The sequence below is a fragment of the Rhopalosiphum padi genome, chromosome 4, assembly GCF_020882245.1.
Source record: "Rhopalosiphum padi isolate XX-2018 chromosome 4, ASM2088224v1, whole genome shotgun sequence".
NCBI lineage: Eukaryota > Metazoa > Arthropoda > Insecta > Hemiptera > Aphididae > Rhopalosiphum > Rhopalosiphum padi.
In genome coordinates, this window is record NC_083600.1 from 55,117,717 (window position 1) to 55,136,071 (window position 18,355).

An 18,355-nucleotide genomic window follows, 5' to 3' on the forward strand; every position below is an offset into this window, starting at 1 on the left:
TTAAAAAAATAATATTATAATATAAATAATTATAAATTATCAAATAATGATTTTGTTAAATAATATTAAGAAAATAATAATAGTGTAACGTTATAATGAGAATAATAAAATAATATTCTGAATATGATATCATAACGTTATAATAAATGAATTGTTTAAATGATATTTTAAATATGTTAATAATATAACTATAAAAATGAAATGATATAATAACATTACGAGTATATTATTATTATATTATAAGAAATTTATTGTTTTAAAAATATTTTGAATATGTTATTAATAAGATATCATAAACGAAATTATAAAATAATATTCCGAAAAAAATATTATAATATCATTGAAATTGGATTATTTATATAACACTACGAATTTATACATGTTATTATATATATATTATATTTATATAATTATATTACTATAATATATTATAATACCATATGCATTATTTATATTTAATAATATATAATAACTATTATTATATTGATTATAGTTTTAAATTAATTAGTAGTATACCAAATTAATCCCAATAATAATACGAATAGCACGATAACAATAACAATTATTGTAAAGCAATAATTATAAATTATAATATAAGGATACAATAATTAATTAAATTATTATTAATTTCGGCGTGCTCAAACTGTAGTAAATATTATAACGATAATAAATCGTCATTGCAGTACGTGTAGTACATTTAAATATTTGGAACATAGAATATTAATATTTAATGTTTATAATAATAGAATTAATAGATGTTCTGCAAGTTATGTCTAAATGACATAGTTTATTTCTTCAAATTATCGAGGTTTTCGAGTTATTGAGATTCCTCTATAATTATATACCTATGTTATAAAAATTATGATCAAAAAATATAATACTTATAATATATATGAACCCATGGCCCATACACACATGAAAACATTCAACTATGTTCTTTGGCGTTGAATAATAATAGAAATGCGATAACCAATAATAGTGGTTTTACCCCGACGACTTGGTATTTTCCCAGTAATAATCATCTTTGCGCCGCGCCGTCTCGTCACAACATAAGACAATATTATTACAGTTTATATTTATATTATTATTTATTACTGTTTAGTGCTTATCTTCCACAGACCATAATTTATTAATTATTATAGTGACTGCGACTAGTGCGACTCGGCGTCTCTGCCATTTTTTCATTTGCGCGTTTGTCGGTTGAACGTACCGTTGCCTAACATATTGTTCGGATTTTGTATTTTCGTTTATGCGTTTGTGGTTTGTTGGTTCGTTTGCTTGGTAAGTAATTTTATTTGATTATCTAAAATTTTTAATTTTATGATATGTATATTTAAATAAAATGTATTGTAATTTAGTAAATACTAAAATAAATTGATTAGTACACTGTTATAACTACTTAATGGCTAATTGCAACACGCACTATATCTATGGTGACCAGATAGGTATAATCATTTAAAAAAAAGTACATTTTAAAACTTAGCTCCTTCTCTGTCGTAATTGCCCAATGCGTATACTATTCTACCCGTTGTACCCATATTTCCATAGGTCATCTCCTTTTATAAAAATTGTTTTTTTTTCATCTGATTATTCTATTTATTTTATTATTATTTTCAATTATAAAAACCAATTATTTGAAATTATAATTTCAATTCATTTAGTGTGTGTCTTTATGATGAAAATACTTTGATTTATAGCAAACTTAAACTAAAGTGTAGATTATTTTTTAAAGGTAAAAATACTAAGTGTAAAACTTAAGTATACCTATACGATTTAGTATATATCTTAAATCGTGCTACCAACCAATAAGAATGCTTTAGGTCGAACCATAAAATATAAATTAATAATCAAATTATAAAAAACAGTAAAAACACATAAACATGTATTAGCCCATAATTTTTTTAAAAAAAAGAGTACAATGTGCTTAACACTTATGTTAAAGACACTAGGACACACGTCAAAAAAGAGTACTGTCCTACGAAAAGGAGTATATCTGGTCACCATAACTATATCTAATATTAATCATCAATAAATAAATATGTTAATATGTAGGTACCTACTTACTTTATTTTAATATTAAATATACATAAAATTATAGTAAAGTATATATACCTATCCTAATGTATACATTAATTTACTAAACAGCACATTATGTATAAATATTATAATATATTATAATTTATAACATTTACCTAATAATAGGTATGTTTAAATATTTCATTTGCATTGCTTATATATATTATTATTGTAAATTGGTAGCACATAAATTCTCACAGAATCACCTAAATAGTACATACTTAAATTTGTATTCAATTTTACATTAATTAGAAGTATCTAATATATTATTATGTTAATACAGTATAATCTTGGTGACTATTAAATAAAAAGGACTACAAAATACATAGTTATATATTATATAAAGTTTATATAATTTGAATAAATTATATAAATTTAATTGTATTATTTTATATTATTAACTATGTATGTAGGCTATATCATATTGAATAAGATACCTTCCTGTATCCTGTATATACAATAATTTATTTTTATATAATTCTTGGGTAGGTTAGGTGTCTATAATATAAATGAGAATAATATATATTAATCTACTTGAAAAGTATAATACAATGTATTATATAATTATAATATGAATATTAATAATATTATTTTCTATTTTATTTTTAAACTTCTCAAATTAGTATGACCAAAATGTAGTAGATTGAGATTGAAGATTGAAAAGTATATTATAATTTATAATAATTAATTTTGATATTTATCATATGGCCCATTCAATAGTAGTAATAGTAGGTACTTATTTTGATTTACTTTCATTAATTGTGTAGGTTAGGATGTCTTACAAAAAAAAGTATTGCCTAAGTGACCGGTCAAAAAGAAGAAGGGTGCAAGAGGAGGTAGAAATACCTATGGAATTAATTAATGTTAAAAAAAAATCAACATCAAATTTAGTTTTTGAACCTTGTTTTCCAAAATCAAATAATACTCTTATTACTATTAATGATGTATCAACTTCCTCAACTACAGCCATTGATTCTGTCTTAGCAAATACTGTAATCACAAATGAAAATGAATATTTTAAAGAATTGGATCACTTTTCATCGTCAGCTTTGTCTTCTAATGAAGATAACACAGATAATGAAGATGTAACTTATTTTAATGATGATGTTGATCAGTTATCATTATTTAGTTCTTTAATTGCTCAGTGGGCAGTTTCATTTAACATTTCTCAAAATGCACTTAATGCATTATTAAAATTATTAAAACATCATAAATGTTTTGAAACTTTGCCTATTGATTCACGAACTATATTAAGTACAAACAAATTCACTTCAAATTGTCGTGCTGTGGAACCTGGAAAATATCACCATTTTGGTATATTGAATGGAATTAAACAAAATATCCCTGATTGTTTTGATTATGATATGATTCAGATTGTTGTTGGAATAGATGGATTACCAATTTTTAAAAGTAGTCCTGAACAATTTTGGCCTGTTCTTGCGTATATCCGACCAAATAACAATCAAGTGTTTCCAATTGGGATTTATTGTGGGCAAGTAAAACCCATTGATAGTAATGATTTCCTGAAAGAGTTTGTAGATGAGGCAAAAATATTAAGTGAAAGTGGTATTTATATAAATAATAAAAAGTATAATTTTTCTATAGATGCTTTTTGTTGTGATGCGCCTGCAAAATCTTTTATTTTAAAAACTAAAGGACATTCAGGTTTTTTTTCTTGCTCTAGGTGTGAGCAAGAAGGACAATATTTATCAAATAGAATTTGTTTTCCATACACTTTGCCGTCTAACTGTCCACCCAAGCGAACTCATGATAATTATGTTTTGCAAACTCAAGAGGAATATCATATTGGAAATGTCTCTATTTTAGCAACTTTGCCCAATTTTAATATAACGACTGGATTCTGTCTTGATTATATGCACTTGGTATGTCTAGGAACTGTTCGAAAACTAATACTATTATGGATGAAAGGGCCTCTTGAAGTTCGTTATCCATCTTGGAAGATAAAAGAAATATCTAGTTACATTCAAATTATTAAAAACAAAATGCCTTGTGAATTTGCTAGAAAACCTAGGAATCTAGATGAAATAAATAGGTGGAAAGCAACAGAATTTCGTATGTTCTTACTATATTATGGTATAATAGTCACTAAACCATCATTAAAAGATCAACACTGGAATCATTTTTTTAATTTAAGTATTTCAATGATTATTTTATTAAGTCCTGATCATTTGAAGTACATAGATGTTGCACGTAAATTATTAGACAGTTTTGTGAAAGATTTCGAGATAATTTATGGCCGTTACCTCATTTCGCATAACATTCATGGATTAACACACTTAGGTGATGATTATGAAAAATTTGGGCCATTAGATAATTGTTCAGCTTTCCCCTTTGAAAATTACATGGGTTCCTTAAAGAGAATGCTAAGAAAACCACATAAACCTTTGGAACAAATTATCAAAAGATATAGAGAAATTTGTTTACTAAAGTCTAACATTAAACCTAAAAATTGTGCTCCTTATTTTTCTGGACTTCATACCCGCGGTCCTACATTATCAGGTTCAATAAAAGGAAAACAGTTTACCACATTGATATTAAAAAGCATGACTATTAAAACACATCTAGAAAGAGATTCATACTTCTTGACTCGAGAAAAAAAAATAGTAAAAGTTTTCAACATCATTCAGAAAGAAAATTCAGAAGAAGTGATCCTTATTTGTAAAATATTTGATCAAAAAAATGAGTTATTTATCAAACCTATAAAATCTAGCGAATTAGATATTTATGTTGTTAAAAATTTATCTAATAATCTTCATAAGTATAATATTAAAGATATTAAAAAAAAAATGATTCTTTTACCATCTAATAATAATGACTTAATTGTATTACCAATTATTCATTCATCTTAAAATTAAGGAACCTTGCAAAATTCAGATCATCATTATATTATACTGTATTAAATTATTTTTTAAGTACTTATTATTCTAATTACTATTATATATTTCAAATTGTGTCTATTTTAATATTAATCATAATTTTATTAATGCACCCATGTATATAATTATTATCTATATTTACATAATATGTGTTTATTTTGCTTTCTTTTTATCTGGTTATAATAAAAATAATAAGTAAATATATAGTATATGTCTACTTAATTTTATAGTTTTCATCTAAAATTAACTATTTTCATTTTTTATAAGTGTTCAATATTTAATTAATAATATTCTTATTTATTTTTGGGAATTGTACTTGGTTTCAGTATACCTATTTGAAATGTGGTCAGTGGTAGAATTTATTGACGACCGATCAGTTGAAGTAGTACCGGCCTACTGGCTAAATAAGAATAAATGTGCTTGGCCAAAAAAAAATTCAAAAAAATTTATTCAAAAAAGAGTAAAACCAAATGAAATTGATTTTGACTTTTTAAAGGCTCGTAAATTGGGAAAAGATAGAGGTATACACTATAACTTACTTTTTAACTTTGAATATTATTCATTAATTCATTATATTATAATATGACCTATATTTTCTCTAGTCTTGATGATTATATTATAATATATTTATTTACATAACATTATTTATTTAGAAAAATATATTTATTTTTATTTAGATAATTATACTTTAGCTAGAGAGAAAGCTAAAAAGGCAGAGTATACGTCTGACTTATCAACAAATAATGACACACCATCTAAAATGTCTGAAACTAAAAATATGAAATCTACATTAAATCCTAAAAAAAAGGATAAAATCATGCAACAAAAAGCGAATGATGCTTTATGGAGTCCATCATCTCCAAGTGATTTTTTTGGTTAGTTAATTCATGTTATTGCTAAGTTTATCAAATTTTTCAAGTTTTATTATAACACTATATATTTTTAGTCGATGATGGCAATTTTAACAAGGCAGATAAACTAGCAGATACTGTTCTTGTATTATCTGGTAAGTTGTAATTGACAAAATTAACTACATTAATATGGAATTAAATAACAAAATATAAATAAAATCTGACTAATAATCAGAAAATTTAATCAAATACTAAAAAATTAACTATTCATTTATATCTTATTTATATATTTCAAATGAAATGAAACTTAACTAACTTATATTAGAATTATAAGTATTATTATATGGTATTAATTTATGATGTATATTAAATATTTCTACATAGTATATAAGCATGTAAAAATATGAATCCAATTGTAAGGGAAGAAACTGTTAAAACACTATAATATGTTTATAATAGTATATTATGAAAAAATTATTGTTTTCAAGGCACTCCAAATTCTCCTGCTATAAAGCTTCTTCCAACAATATTATCTTCAAATAGTTCAAATATATCCAACACTGATCAAACTACTGTGAATGATGTAAAAAAAAAATTAAATTTCAATAAAACATGCCATATGATGAGTCCAATTTCTACACCGGATAAGATAATAGAAATAACTGGTAAGTAATACATTAGGATATATTTTGAATAAAATATCCCAAGTTTATAAACCAATTGCATTAAATTCATGTATTTTTAACTTAATTTATTTTTGTTAGATCTTGATGGGGTTACACGTTTTATTGATGAATCTTTCATTGGTATAGTCAACACATCATCATCACCATTTAAGATTTCTAATGTATCTAAAATAGATTTGCAGCAGTCAGTATCTACTCCAAATGAATCACAACAAATATCTGCACATAATGAAATACTTGGTAAATAATATATAAATTCAATTCAATAATAATGTTAAATTTTTGAATGTATTATGTAGTATAATTTTATTTTAATCAATTTAGAATTTCTTCATAAAATGAATCGAACTATCTGTAATATCAAATATGATATTAATTCATTAAATGAGAAGGTGGATAAAATGTACGATATATTATTAGAACCAAGTCGATTTGAAAATTCATCGTTTGAAAAAAGTACTGAAAATATATTCCAAACGGAACTGTCAAATCTTCCATTGGAATCAGAAGATGAACTAGATGAATTTGAAAGAAAACTTACAACTAATAAAGAATTCAGAATAAAACTGGTAAAAATAAAAATCTGAATATGCTGTCTATGTACAAATATAATACCTATGTATAATAACTATATAATACCTATATAAATTAAAACTAAAGAATAAATTGATGAAAATTCTGTCCAGGTTGCAGAGCTCAAACGTTTTTCACGTAGTACATTACCAAGTACTGTACGTATTATTATGAGACAACTATTTAAAGATGCACTACTTGAGAAATATAGTTACAAAGGTTTGAAGAAAAAGAAAGTATTCTATACCTTGGCTACATGTACAGTCATATTTGGTGAGAATTTTTTTATTAAAATAAATAGAATTTCAAACTATTCTTTCTCTAGTTTAAATAAACGTTTACAAAAATGAATAAACATTTATTTTATAAAAAAAAGTTATTAGCTAATAATATCATATTACAATTAATTTTGTATTTTGTCAATATTAAAAAACTAAATTACTATAGTAAATTGACTTGTGTCTTTATCAAAATGTATTAAACAAATAACTATAACATATTATAGCAATGGTGAGTGGTTGTCCTTATATGATGAGATGTTGAACAACAATATTAAAAATGTAAAATAGTATTCTAGTTAAAGTCGTATAGAGTACATTTAAATACTACTGAATATTTCAATTAAAATTAATGAATCTAGATTTATAAAATTGTAAATATGTAACTTGTCTTTATTGTGTTCACCTATTGATATATATAATTCTATAACTTTCTTGCAGTATTAATTCACTGTGCTACTATTATATGCTAGGCCAAATAATTGAAATGATTAACTGAGTATTTATCAAAATTTGTTTCCACATTGATATTGCTATATAACATGTATATTAATGTTATTACATTGAGGTATTATATATTATGCTAATTATATTATAGTATAGTAACAACATTAATATATAATCTTTATATCAAATTAATAAATAATAAATAAATATATTTAATATATATTGATCAATATTTATATGGTTGTTCATTTCATTTTTTTCCATTTAAATGTCATTATTTTCAGATGCAATAAAACAAATGAAAAAATTCAAATTAAGTGATGCTGTTGACATTGAAACTCCTATAAGGACATTTATTTCTGGAGCTAAATTTAGGGAGCCGAAAAAAAATCTACTGACCCCGTCTAATGAACCATCATTTTAATTATCTAGCTATTGTAACTATTGTAACTATTTATTTATAACTATTGTAGTAAGTAACTACTATATAATGATGAAGTGCTTTTATTTTTGTTTTACACTTAATATTTAAAATTGTAATATTTGTGGTCAAGTGTACCACTAAGTATATTTTTTATTTTATTAATTATATATATAATATAAATTATATTATATAATAAACTGATCAGTGATTTACAATTTGTATTGTCTTAAGTTTTTATTATTTCCTTTCTATAATAACACAATATATTTTTATTATAAATAATCATTGGAATTAATTTAAATACAATAATTATTTATTATTTGAATAATTAATATGGTAGAGGCTATTTCAAAAGAAAAATGTTGGGTGCTGATGAAGCCCTTTAGTCACCTACCTAATCTTAGAATCGAGGATTGTGCACAATTATGAGTAACTTTACTTTCTCCCACCACTATTAACAGCTATATCTACAATAAATAATCAAATGTTTAATAATGTGTTTAACAATATTATCAACAATAAATACATAAGTATTAATTAATTTCATTATTAATGAGTGCCACAAAATTGTAAGTGCTATTTTCAGAATTGGGGTGCTATATTCCCTACTTTAATTGAGCATATATTATATGTATGTTAATATTTTACATAAATATTAAAAAATACATACATATATAATATATTGATAAAATAAAACAAAATATTACTACTATGGAAAAATTATAATATTTAATTAATGTTAAATATATATGATTAATAGTATTTCAGGGAAACAATATTTTTAATATAATACAATTGTATGCTTATATTATCATTTCCTAAATAACAATATATACTGATTTTGTTTTTAATGTTCATTTAATTTCAAACCGGTGGCCAAACAACAATATATAAACATTAATATCATATTATTTAATCAAAATATGATGAAATCCAAATAATTATATAATGTAATCATTATAAAAATAATAATACATAAACGATCAAAAAATGTTATCTTGCTATCTGGGATATATATTTACAATATTTTACATCAATATACCTAAAAATTAATAGGTTTTGATTATTAACTGTGAACAATAACAATAGAATCTCCTTATGTTTTAAATCAATATAATTATATTAAAGTATGAAATATTGCTTGTACATTTTAAACACTTAAGCAATTTTTTTTTTTTTTAAATACAAATTGGACAATTGGATTTTGAATAAACTTTTATGTATTAAAAAAAATTTGTGTTATATACCTATAAACTAGTATTTATACAGAGTGTCCCGTGAGGATTTACCCATTGCGATATCTCCTGCAGAAACAATAAAAATATCATAATGCTGGTTTTTAATAAAATTCACAGACATAAGAACTACAAATATTTCATAATTTAATTTATTTTAATGTCTTGGTAAAAAATTTAAAAAAATATATTTTTTTATTTAATTATATTTTATAATATTTAATTATTATTATAGAGTTCATTTTTTCTAAAAATATTGACGTTTCTGCATTTTAATTTCATTAATCTCTTGATTTTTAATATTTTTTCTAGTTCCGAGAAAAACAGCCGGCTGTACGGGCACGCGGGGCACATGTTTGATACAATGATACCACTATCATATTAATAAATAATTCACAGTTTTTTTTAGCAGATATGCTTATAAACGAACATCAAAACTGAAAATTGCTTGTTGACCTTTTATATTTAATTGTTTAGTTAAAGAGTAAATAATAACTTAAAAGAAAATATAAATTTATTTCACCGAAGTTTTAATAACGTGAATAATGTAAAGTATATAATGATATAAAGTTTTAAGTTGATTAAATTTATTTATAAGTTATTATATTATTTATGCATAGGTAAATGTTTCAACAATATTCGGTTGTTTAAATAATAATATATAAATGATAAAATATAATGCAATCATAAAATCATAATGCCAAGTTAGAATTGGATAAAGAACCAAAATACATTTTACATTACTTAATAAAATGTGCAATAGTAAAAAAAAATATAATGCGTGTTAAAAAAAAAAACAATGCAGTTTTAGTTTACCAGTAAATAACATACATTTTTAAAAGCTATTATATCGAGATACAAGTGGTACAAGTAGGAGTTTTATATCTCTATAAAATACAAAAGTGGGTCAGACGTATAAACTAAAAAATAACCGGTATTGTTTAAAACTGATTTATAAAAAATTACTTTGCTATAGTATACCTAAGCAGTAAGCATATCTAGTACCTAGTACTATGTATATTTGCAGATGTATTGAAGAATTATTATTATTATATTTTTATTTTCAATATAAAACTGAATTGTTTTATCGAATGGAAACACTGGGACAAACTTACTGTGGAAAATTCTATATAAAAAGGATCTAAACTAATTTGTATTGGATCCTGCGGAGACCCGCAGGTGTAACTTTCAGTATTCACGATCATCATGGTGCAGAATGGTGATGAGGCATTACAATTTGAAAGTACTTACTTAGCTATCTATAATAATAAATCTACATATATTACTTATTAATATTATAATATCGGGACATGATTTCTAATCGATAAAAAATGATATTATTATCATTTTTCTTGTAATTTATTTTGCTAGAAAAAGTGTTCATAAAATAAAATAGTACCTATTGAAAAATATATTTCTATTACCAATATATTTATCATTTTGCCATTGGAATTGTATTTAATAATAATAATAATAATACAATATCAATCAAATAAGTATCTATGCAGTTTTTAATTGTTTAGTAATTAGTAATAACATGATATTTTGGTGAAATTTAATAATTAAAACGTTTATAGACTACTAATTACCATAAATACCTATTATATACATCTAACATATTATGTTACGCTTATATTATTATACCAAGCTCGGCAAGCTCTACTGTAGAAGAACAGCCACATACAACGTATTTATAAGTTATTAAAGTATATAATATTGATGTTTTAAGTTAATTGTAAAATAAAAGCTTATACCTATGTAATAAATATATTTACGAGTATTAGACTTTTATAATTTGTCCCCATAATAATTAATAAATACACTTAACTGACTTAGGTACATCATATATAGCTTTACTATCTATACGTACTTTAGTTTAGTTATATAATTTGAAAGAATACGTACATATTTTTAAAATGATTTATTACTTTATGTTTATAATTATAATTAAATATTATATAAATTTATTTAGTGGATTATTGCTAAGATTTCAATGAATATTATTCCATCTAACGGCAATACACGCTTATTCAATTTTAAAATACGTAACGGGTATAATGTAAACAAATAATTATAACTAATTAAATATGGAAAACTTATTGTGCTAAATAATACAATTTATCCGCATGTATCAGGAAATATTAAACTTACAGTGATCCTTTTGATCATTTCAATTGACTGATGTTTTTCATTCACGACAACCAAGTCGTTATATAATATAATAAACACGAAGTAGTGTTTATTCTATACATTATATTATTGTATATACTATATTATACGCGATCTAATATACCTTTAATAATAATAATAATATCGTATAATAACATATATATATATAAATAACGTACGAGTGCGTGCGATACAAACCGCCCCAGTCTAAAAATAAAATTAAAATAGGGTGGGAAACAGTGACCGAAATGTACAAATATAATAATATCGAGTTAAAGAGAGAGAGACCGTCGAACGCGGCACGTGACTTCTCACGCGGCAACGACGGTCGTCAGGAATATATTTATATAAAAAAAAACTGTGCCGAATCGTCACCGCCGCCTGCAAACGCGTATTATAATATTAATTACGCATAATAAGACACGCCCGCCCGACGACGGCGGCAGCGTATTGTTGCGCCGTACAAACATTTACACGGACGCGCGCGAGATCGATAAATCACGCGGCCACTCCTCTCTCCACCACCCCCGGCACACCAGGGCATACACCGCTCGAAAACGTATTATCATACTATTATTATTACTATTATTATTATTTTACGCGTGTCTCGATTACCATTTAGAATGTTTTTTTAATCGAACCCGTTTTTTATTCTATTTTTTTCCGTTTTGTTATTTCTTTATTTCTTACGCGCGACCAGCTCGTTTTGGAACCTCCCTAGGCCACCACCGTTATTACCTTCATATTACTTAAACGTTTTCCATCCTTGATTGACAACAATGCCTATATAGATATACAGAACAAATCTTTTATCAAACAATACTCATTATTTCAAAATCTATTAATGTTTTTGAAAATATTTACTATAGTATTTTTTTAAAATTTTTATATTTTTAGTATTTTTTATTGCTTTGATTTTTTGTTTATAACCATTTTTAATTTCATGTTCTAAAGCAAAATATTTTTCGGAGAAATTCCATACATTAAAATCGAAATTCGTATGGGTTATTTATGATTTATAAGTGTTGTTTTGTTCTTGAATAAAAATATAAAAAATAAAAAAATAAAATTATAAAAAAAGGTTTTATTTTGATATAAAATTATTATGTAAATAAATTTTCTTCTTCTTCTTCTTAAACAAAAAATTAATAGATTTTGAAATGATGAGTGTTGTTCGATATAAAATAATAAAATAATTATATCCAATATATTACGTAGTTACCACTTTATCAGCTTATATTTTTGTTTTCAAAAATATATATTTATATTATAGTTAATATAATACCGCTTTAAAATAAATTAATAATTCCATAACTATTTGTATCTACTTTAAGTATATATAATAATAATATACGTGGAAATATGTATGAAAATAATCGTGAAACGTTATTGTATTATTAATAGGCAAACAGGTATTAGCGGTATACCAGCGTCCAGCTATACGAAGCTAAAGCTATTAAAAAAAAAATCGATCTTATTACTGAAACTTGAAGTGATAATAAAAAATATATAGAATATTAATAGTATAATACTATAATACATGAACAATTTTCATCTGGCGGCTGTATGTTTAACCCCAGAAAAAAAGAAGGTACACCTACAGTAAATAGATTATATTATAAACAACAAAATTACATAAAATTATATAACACATACCTATTTTTCAAATAACTGTTTTAAATGGTAGATGCCAGAATTTGCCAATAGATCTTGTATTATATTGTACCTAGCTAAGCTATCTACGTATAATACAACTATTTATATATAACCTATTAATAAAAAAAAATATTATCGGTTATCTAACACTAAAAATAATTTATTATTGTATATAATTGAAAAATGTATTAAACAAATTAAATGTTATAGAGTTATTTATATAGGACTCGTGCATAAATGCATAATAAAACAAAATGGTTGTTGAATTCAATATTCTTTAAAAATTGAATGATACATTTCGTAACGCAGTTTCCCCTGCTGCGAATATATGCATTTCATAATATTCAACCCTAATAATTCTTACGGAAGAAATCACATCACGGTGGTAGGCTGGCAAAATTCCTGTAGTAAGTAAATAAAACTACCAGGAAACCCCACCCCAATTGGTCTATATCTATATGTATAGAGGCGTAGTGGTGACGAAAACCATTTTTTTTTACTTAATCCGCTACTCAACGAGAAAAGAAGGGCGGTAAGGGTCTGGCAATATTCCACAGGATTAGCCTATGTATAATACATAAGAAAACGGAGTGTTTCGCCCTCGTCGTTGTCGACGACGGCGTTGTTATATAATAATAAACATTTCGGTCACGTAAAAGGGGAATTATTATTTTTTTACCGGCTCTCTCGGCATATTCAACCACTTCGCCGAGGTACCCTGCAGAAGTTCCTCTCGTCACCCGATCTATTGCCGAAGAGGTTTTAGCGTTGTCGCCGTATCTTATGCATATTTCATGAATTATTTCCTCTTGTCCAACTACTACAGATAACTATAAATATATATATAAAATATAATATAGTCACTATAGGGGTAAGCACAAGGTAGCTTGATTATATATATATATATATATATATATTATATTATGTAGGTACATATTATACAGGAGTGGGTGGCAAAACCATTTTTCCTTCAAATAGTTCGTTGACATTATATAATATGATGGAATATCTGATGATGAAGATTTAATACTCGTGAATCTAGATTTTCGTAATTGTATTGTTTTAAGTGTGTATGTGTACCTGCAGTATAAATATTATGAAAGGTACATTTATTATAATAATAATTTATATATAATACGTTGTATATTGAGCGCTCAGGAATTGGTTTAGTTTTAAAGAAGCATATATAGAAACATATTAAAAGCCAGGAAATACATTTTATTCAAATGAATTATATATTTAATGAAATTAAATAATAGGTACGAAACTATACAAAGGGAAAAACATATTTGACTATGTAAAATTATGATGTATTATCTGTAAAGAACAATAATTATTTGATTAATTCTATGTAAGTAAATTGAGTTGTATAGGGCATATTATGTTTTTAACTTCTTAAGCAATTGAAAAATAGATTAATAATTATTAAACTCACTTTATGTACCTACCTAGTTTTATTTTGTATATTTACAATAAAAAATTTTAAAATTAATAAATGTTATATATCTATTCGTAATTCTTATATTTTTGTGTTATATTCATCTGTGACCCAATACCCCGGGTAATGTAAACAAATATTATATGTAAAACAGATAAATAAAATATAGCCCAACTACTGACCACCCTATAGCTATATACTTATAACGTATTATATTTAGTGTACATTTTTCTTTTTAAAACATATAGTTCTTTTTTTAAATTTAAGTATATAAACATTAGACATTATATAACTACAATTTACACGTTGATTGCATGGTACGAATAGATATGCAACACATAATTGCACATTTGCACCTATTGGCTTTGCCATACTTAATTCATGACTGATTTACTCAACATTAAAAAAATAAATACATTTTTATTCGACATGTCCTGAAAAAGTTGATAAATATAAATGTACATATTCCGGTTCTCAATGTGTCAATGTAATACATTATAATAACTATATTTAGTATAATAACTATAAATATTTATGTAATGACCTTTTAACGAGTTATCCCAATGTTATGATATTATTATATTTATAAACATATTAGGGCGTATCTTGTTTCATTATTATTTTTTACTCATTTGTAGTACATACGATATACCCTGTACAAGATACTAATATTTAATTGAGACAATGTCAAATAAATACTCAAGATTTTAGGACGAGATACTAATATGCTATTAAGTGATATGTATTTATTATTATTTCATTATCGAAGTAATTTTGAACGAAATTGTTTGCTTTTATTTATTACAATTTTAATTTTAGATTCTGAACGGAGTGATGAATGTATTGATTTTACAACGATGTGTGTGTTTTTTTTTTTTGTGTCTGTCATCACGTTTTGGTGTAGTAATAGTTCTTTGATTTTTCACTTCAGCCCCTCTTTGAAAGGGAAAATTAATCTAGTTGGTACTTTGAGGGGTTAAAGTAAAAAGTCCAGTAGTAGTTTCCAATTTCCAGTATTTTTCTAAAGCGATAGGAAAAATCCTAAAAAAATAATGGAAAAACGGGAATTTTTACGCATAACCGGTTTTTGACAAAATTGATTTTTTTATTTTACTGTAACTCAAAAACGAATCATTGTAAATACTTGAAATTTTCACTAGATATTTATATTCGTGTTATCTATTCACGATTTAATTTTCAAAATATTTTGACTATTTTTAAGCTATATGTAAATAATTTAAATTTTCGATTTTTCTAAATTTTTTTTCTTGAAATGCCGATAAAAAATTTAGCTTTATAAAAATTCTTTAAAATTTAATACAAGATTTATTATAAATTGTATTTATTGTAGTAAAAAAAAAAAAATCAAAAATCGTTGGTCACAATTTTTGTTTATAAGTATTTAAAGTTCAAATGTTTACGAAATATATCAAAATCCCGAAAATTTGCAAGGCACTTTGAAGTTGAAAATTCATAACATTTTTGTGATTTATGCCTAAGGTTAAAAAACCCAATACAACGTTTTCCATAAGTTTTCCTTCAAATAACTGTAAAAAGAACTCCAGCGTCAATATAGAAAACATTTTGTGAGCGTATGAAATTTATTTTTTTACGAAATCGAGTAAAATAACGATATATTTCAATTTAAATATAGGTAATAATATAATATATCCTAGACAGACAAATCAACTCCGTTCAGAATCGTTTTTCGTATACAATGATACCTGTCATTGCATTCAAATTTAACATATCCATTAAAGTGACTTACTGGCTACTACCCATCTCTACTATATAGCAGAGCGATATCCAGTTGCCCACCCTTTTTCTTTTTAAGTACATAATGTTATTATATAATATTAAATAAATATTTTGTTTATAATACGTCCTGAATCGTCTTTGTAGACCAGATTAGCAGCGTACATAGACAAACTGACATCCGTCATTAAAACCATTGAAAAAATATAAGTATAATATTTTGTTTTTTGCTCAATTTGTGTGAATTGTTTTTAGATCATATATTCTATACGTCTATATAAACATTATAAACATATATATGTATGCATACATCGAGATCCCTTGAGTTTTTCTCTTCGGCTAATGGAGTCCGGTTATCTGGATGGTGCATCGTTTATAAGCGCACGCTTGATAATCCGATACACAAGTCGCTCCCTCATTCTATACAAGTATAAACGTATCATCCAGAAATCGGTATATATATGTATATTGTATATGCAGGCACTAGTCTACAGTTTGTTCATGGACCCAATCCAACGCGAAGGCGTACACAATATATGCCCTAAACACTATATTATATTATACTTATATCGTTTATTATATGTATTATGTCTGTGATGTATTGCAGGAACATCGTTACATACATTATATTATATCATTTGTAGCTTTTGCAACACGTGTAAATCGTCACGTACTGTATAAATTATTATCTATACTATTATTATATATAATAACAATCGGGGCCATAGTAAATATGGTTGGGGTCTGCGATAATCCGAGTTATGATGAACAAAAACACATAATAATAGTATACAATATTATATTGTATTACATAATATATCGCCGTCACACGCGCACTTAACACTTTGTAAAATGCACTGTGTGGTATTAAACAACGTCGGTCGTTGAGTAGGTATATACGTGTATAACTGCAGATATATCGGCCAGATCTTCAATCGTTATAGTTACCAATGTACTTTGTTGTCACCGCAGACCGTGGGAATAATAATGCATCACGTCAAATAATACTATTATATATAGTATATACGCCTATAATACAATATTGTTATCAGTATATTTGTGTTTGAAATATTATACACCAAATATCGGTAGTATATTAGATATATTGTATTGATGGATAATATTTAGCTGCGTGTCGCAGATTTTAGCGGATCAAGTTTCACTATAAGATTTCAAATTTGTCACGTGTTCTAATAATATCAAGACCGGTATGTGTATAATATATATATATTTGTATTTGTATGTGCGTATAATTGTGCAAGTTTATGTAATTAATAATTATAGTGTACTCGACATTCTAATAACGGCTATTGCTATATTTTTTTTATACATACAAGGACATCGTTTTCCTGTTTTCCCTTTAAACCATTTATCATCATAAAGACATTTTAAGTTTCGTATAGATAACGAATATTTTCCCATCAGGTATAAATGTTTTATTATTGTGATTATTCCCATTTATCTTACCCTAGCTACTAACTTTTTAAAGATACATTTTAAACAGATTTTTGATGAGATACCTAAAATGTGTATGCAATTTCTGTAAAGTAATCATATTTTATTTTGTTGAATGAAATCTTAATGCAATTATAATTTTAATTTATATAATAATACACATTTAAATAAATTAATTTACCATTATAATTTATTTAAATGTGTATTATTAAGCTATATCATGACAATATTATTTATTATAGTAGTGACAGGATCTTAAATAGGTAATAAATTAATTCCAATCGTCTACAGCTATAAATATTAGGTTAAATTTATATTTAAATAAAAGGAGAAACTTCTACTTCTCTAACAGTCATAGAAGGAATTAAGGAAGATATAATTATACTTACTAATTTCATTATTTTTTTTTTGTTTT

At 24.9% G+C, this 18,355-nt stretch overlaps 2 protein-coding genes across 2 annotated transcripts; both read left to right on the top strand.

Moving 5' to 3' along the window:
• The first annotated feature begins 2,810 nt into the window (after positions 1-2,810).
• On the top strand, positions 2,811-4,946 carry LOC132930051 (uncharacterized). Its single transcript, XM_060995706.1, has one exon. The coding sequence runs from the start codon at positions 2,850-2,852 to the stop codon at positions 4,944-4,946; it is 2,097 nt and encodes a 698-aa protein (XP_060851689.1). The 5' UTR covers positions 2,811-2,849.
• Positions 4,947-5,103: 157 nt separating this feature from the next.
• LOC132929742 (uncharacterized) lies at positions 5,104-8,322 on the top strand. Its single transcript, XM_060995294.1, has 8 exons — positions 5,104-5,494; positions 5,651-5,848; positions 5,920-5,979; positions 6,313-6,489; positions 6,589-6,750; positions 6,835-7,079; positions 7,197-7,356; positions 8,093-8,322. Exons 1-8 carry the CDS (start codon positions 5,314-5,316, stop codon positions 8,230-8,232), a joined length of 1,323 nt encoding a protein of 440 aa, XP_060851277.1. The 5' UTR covers positions 5,104-5,313; the 3' UTR covers positions 8,233-8,322.
• The last annotated feature ends 10,033 nt before the right edge of the window (positions 8,323-18,355 follow it).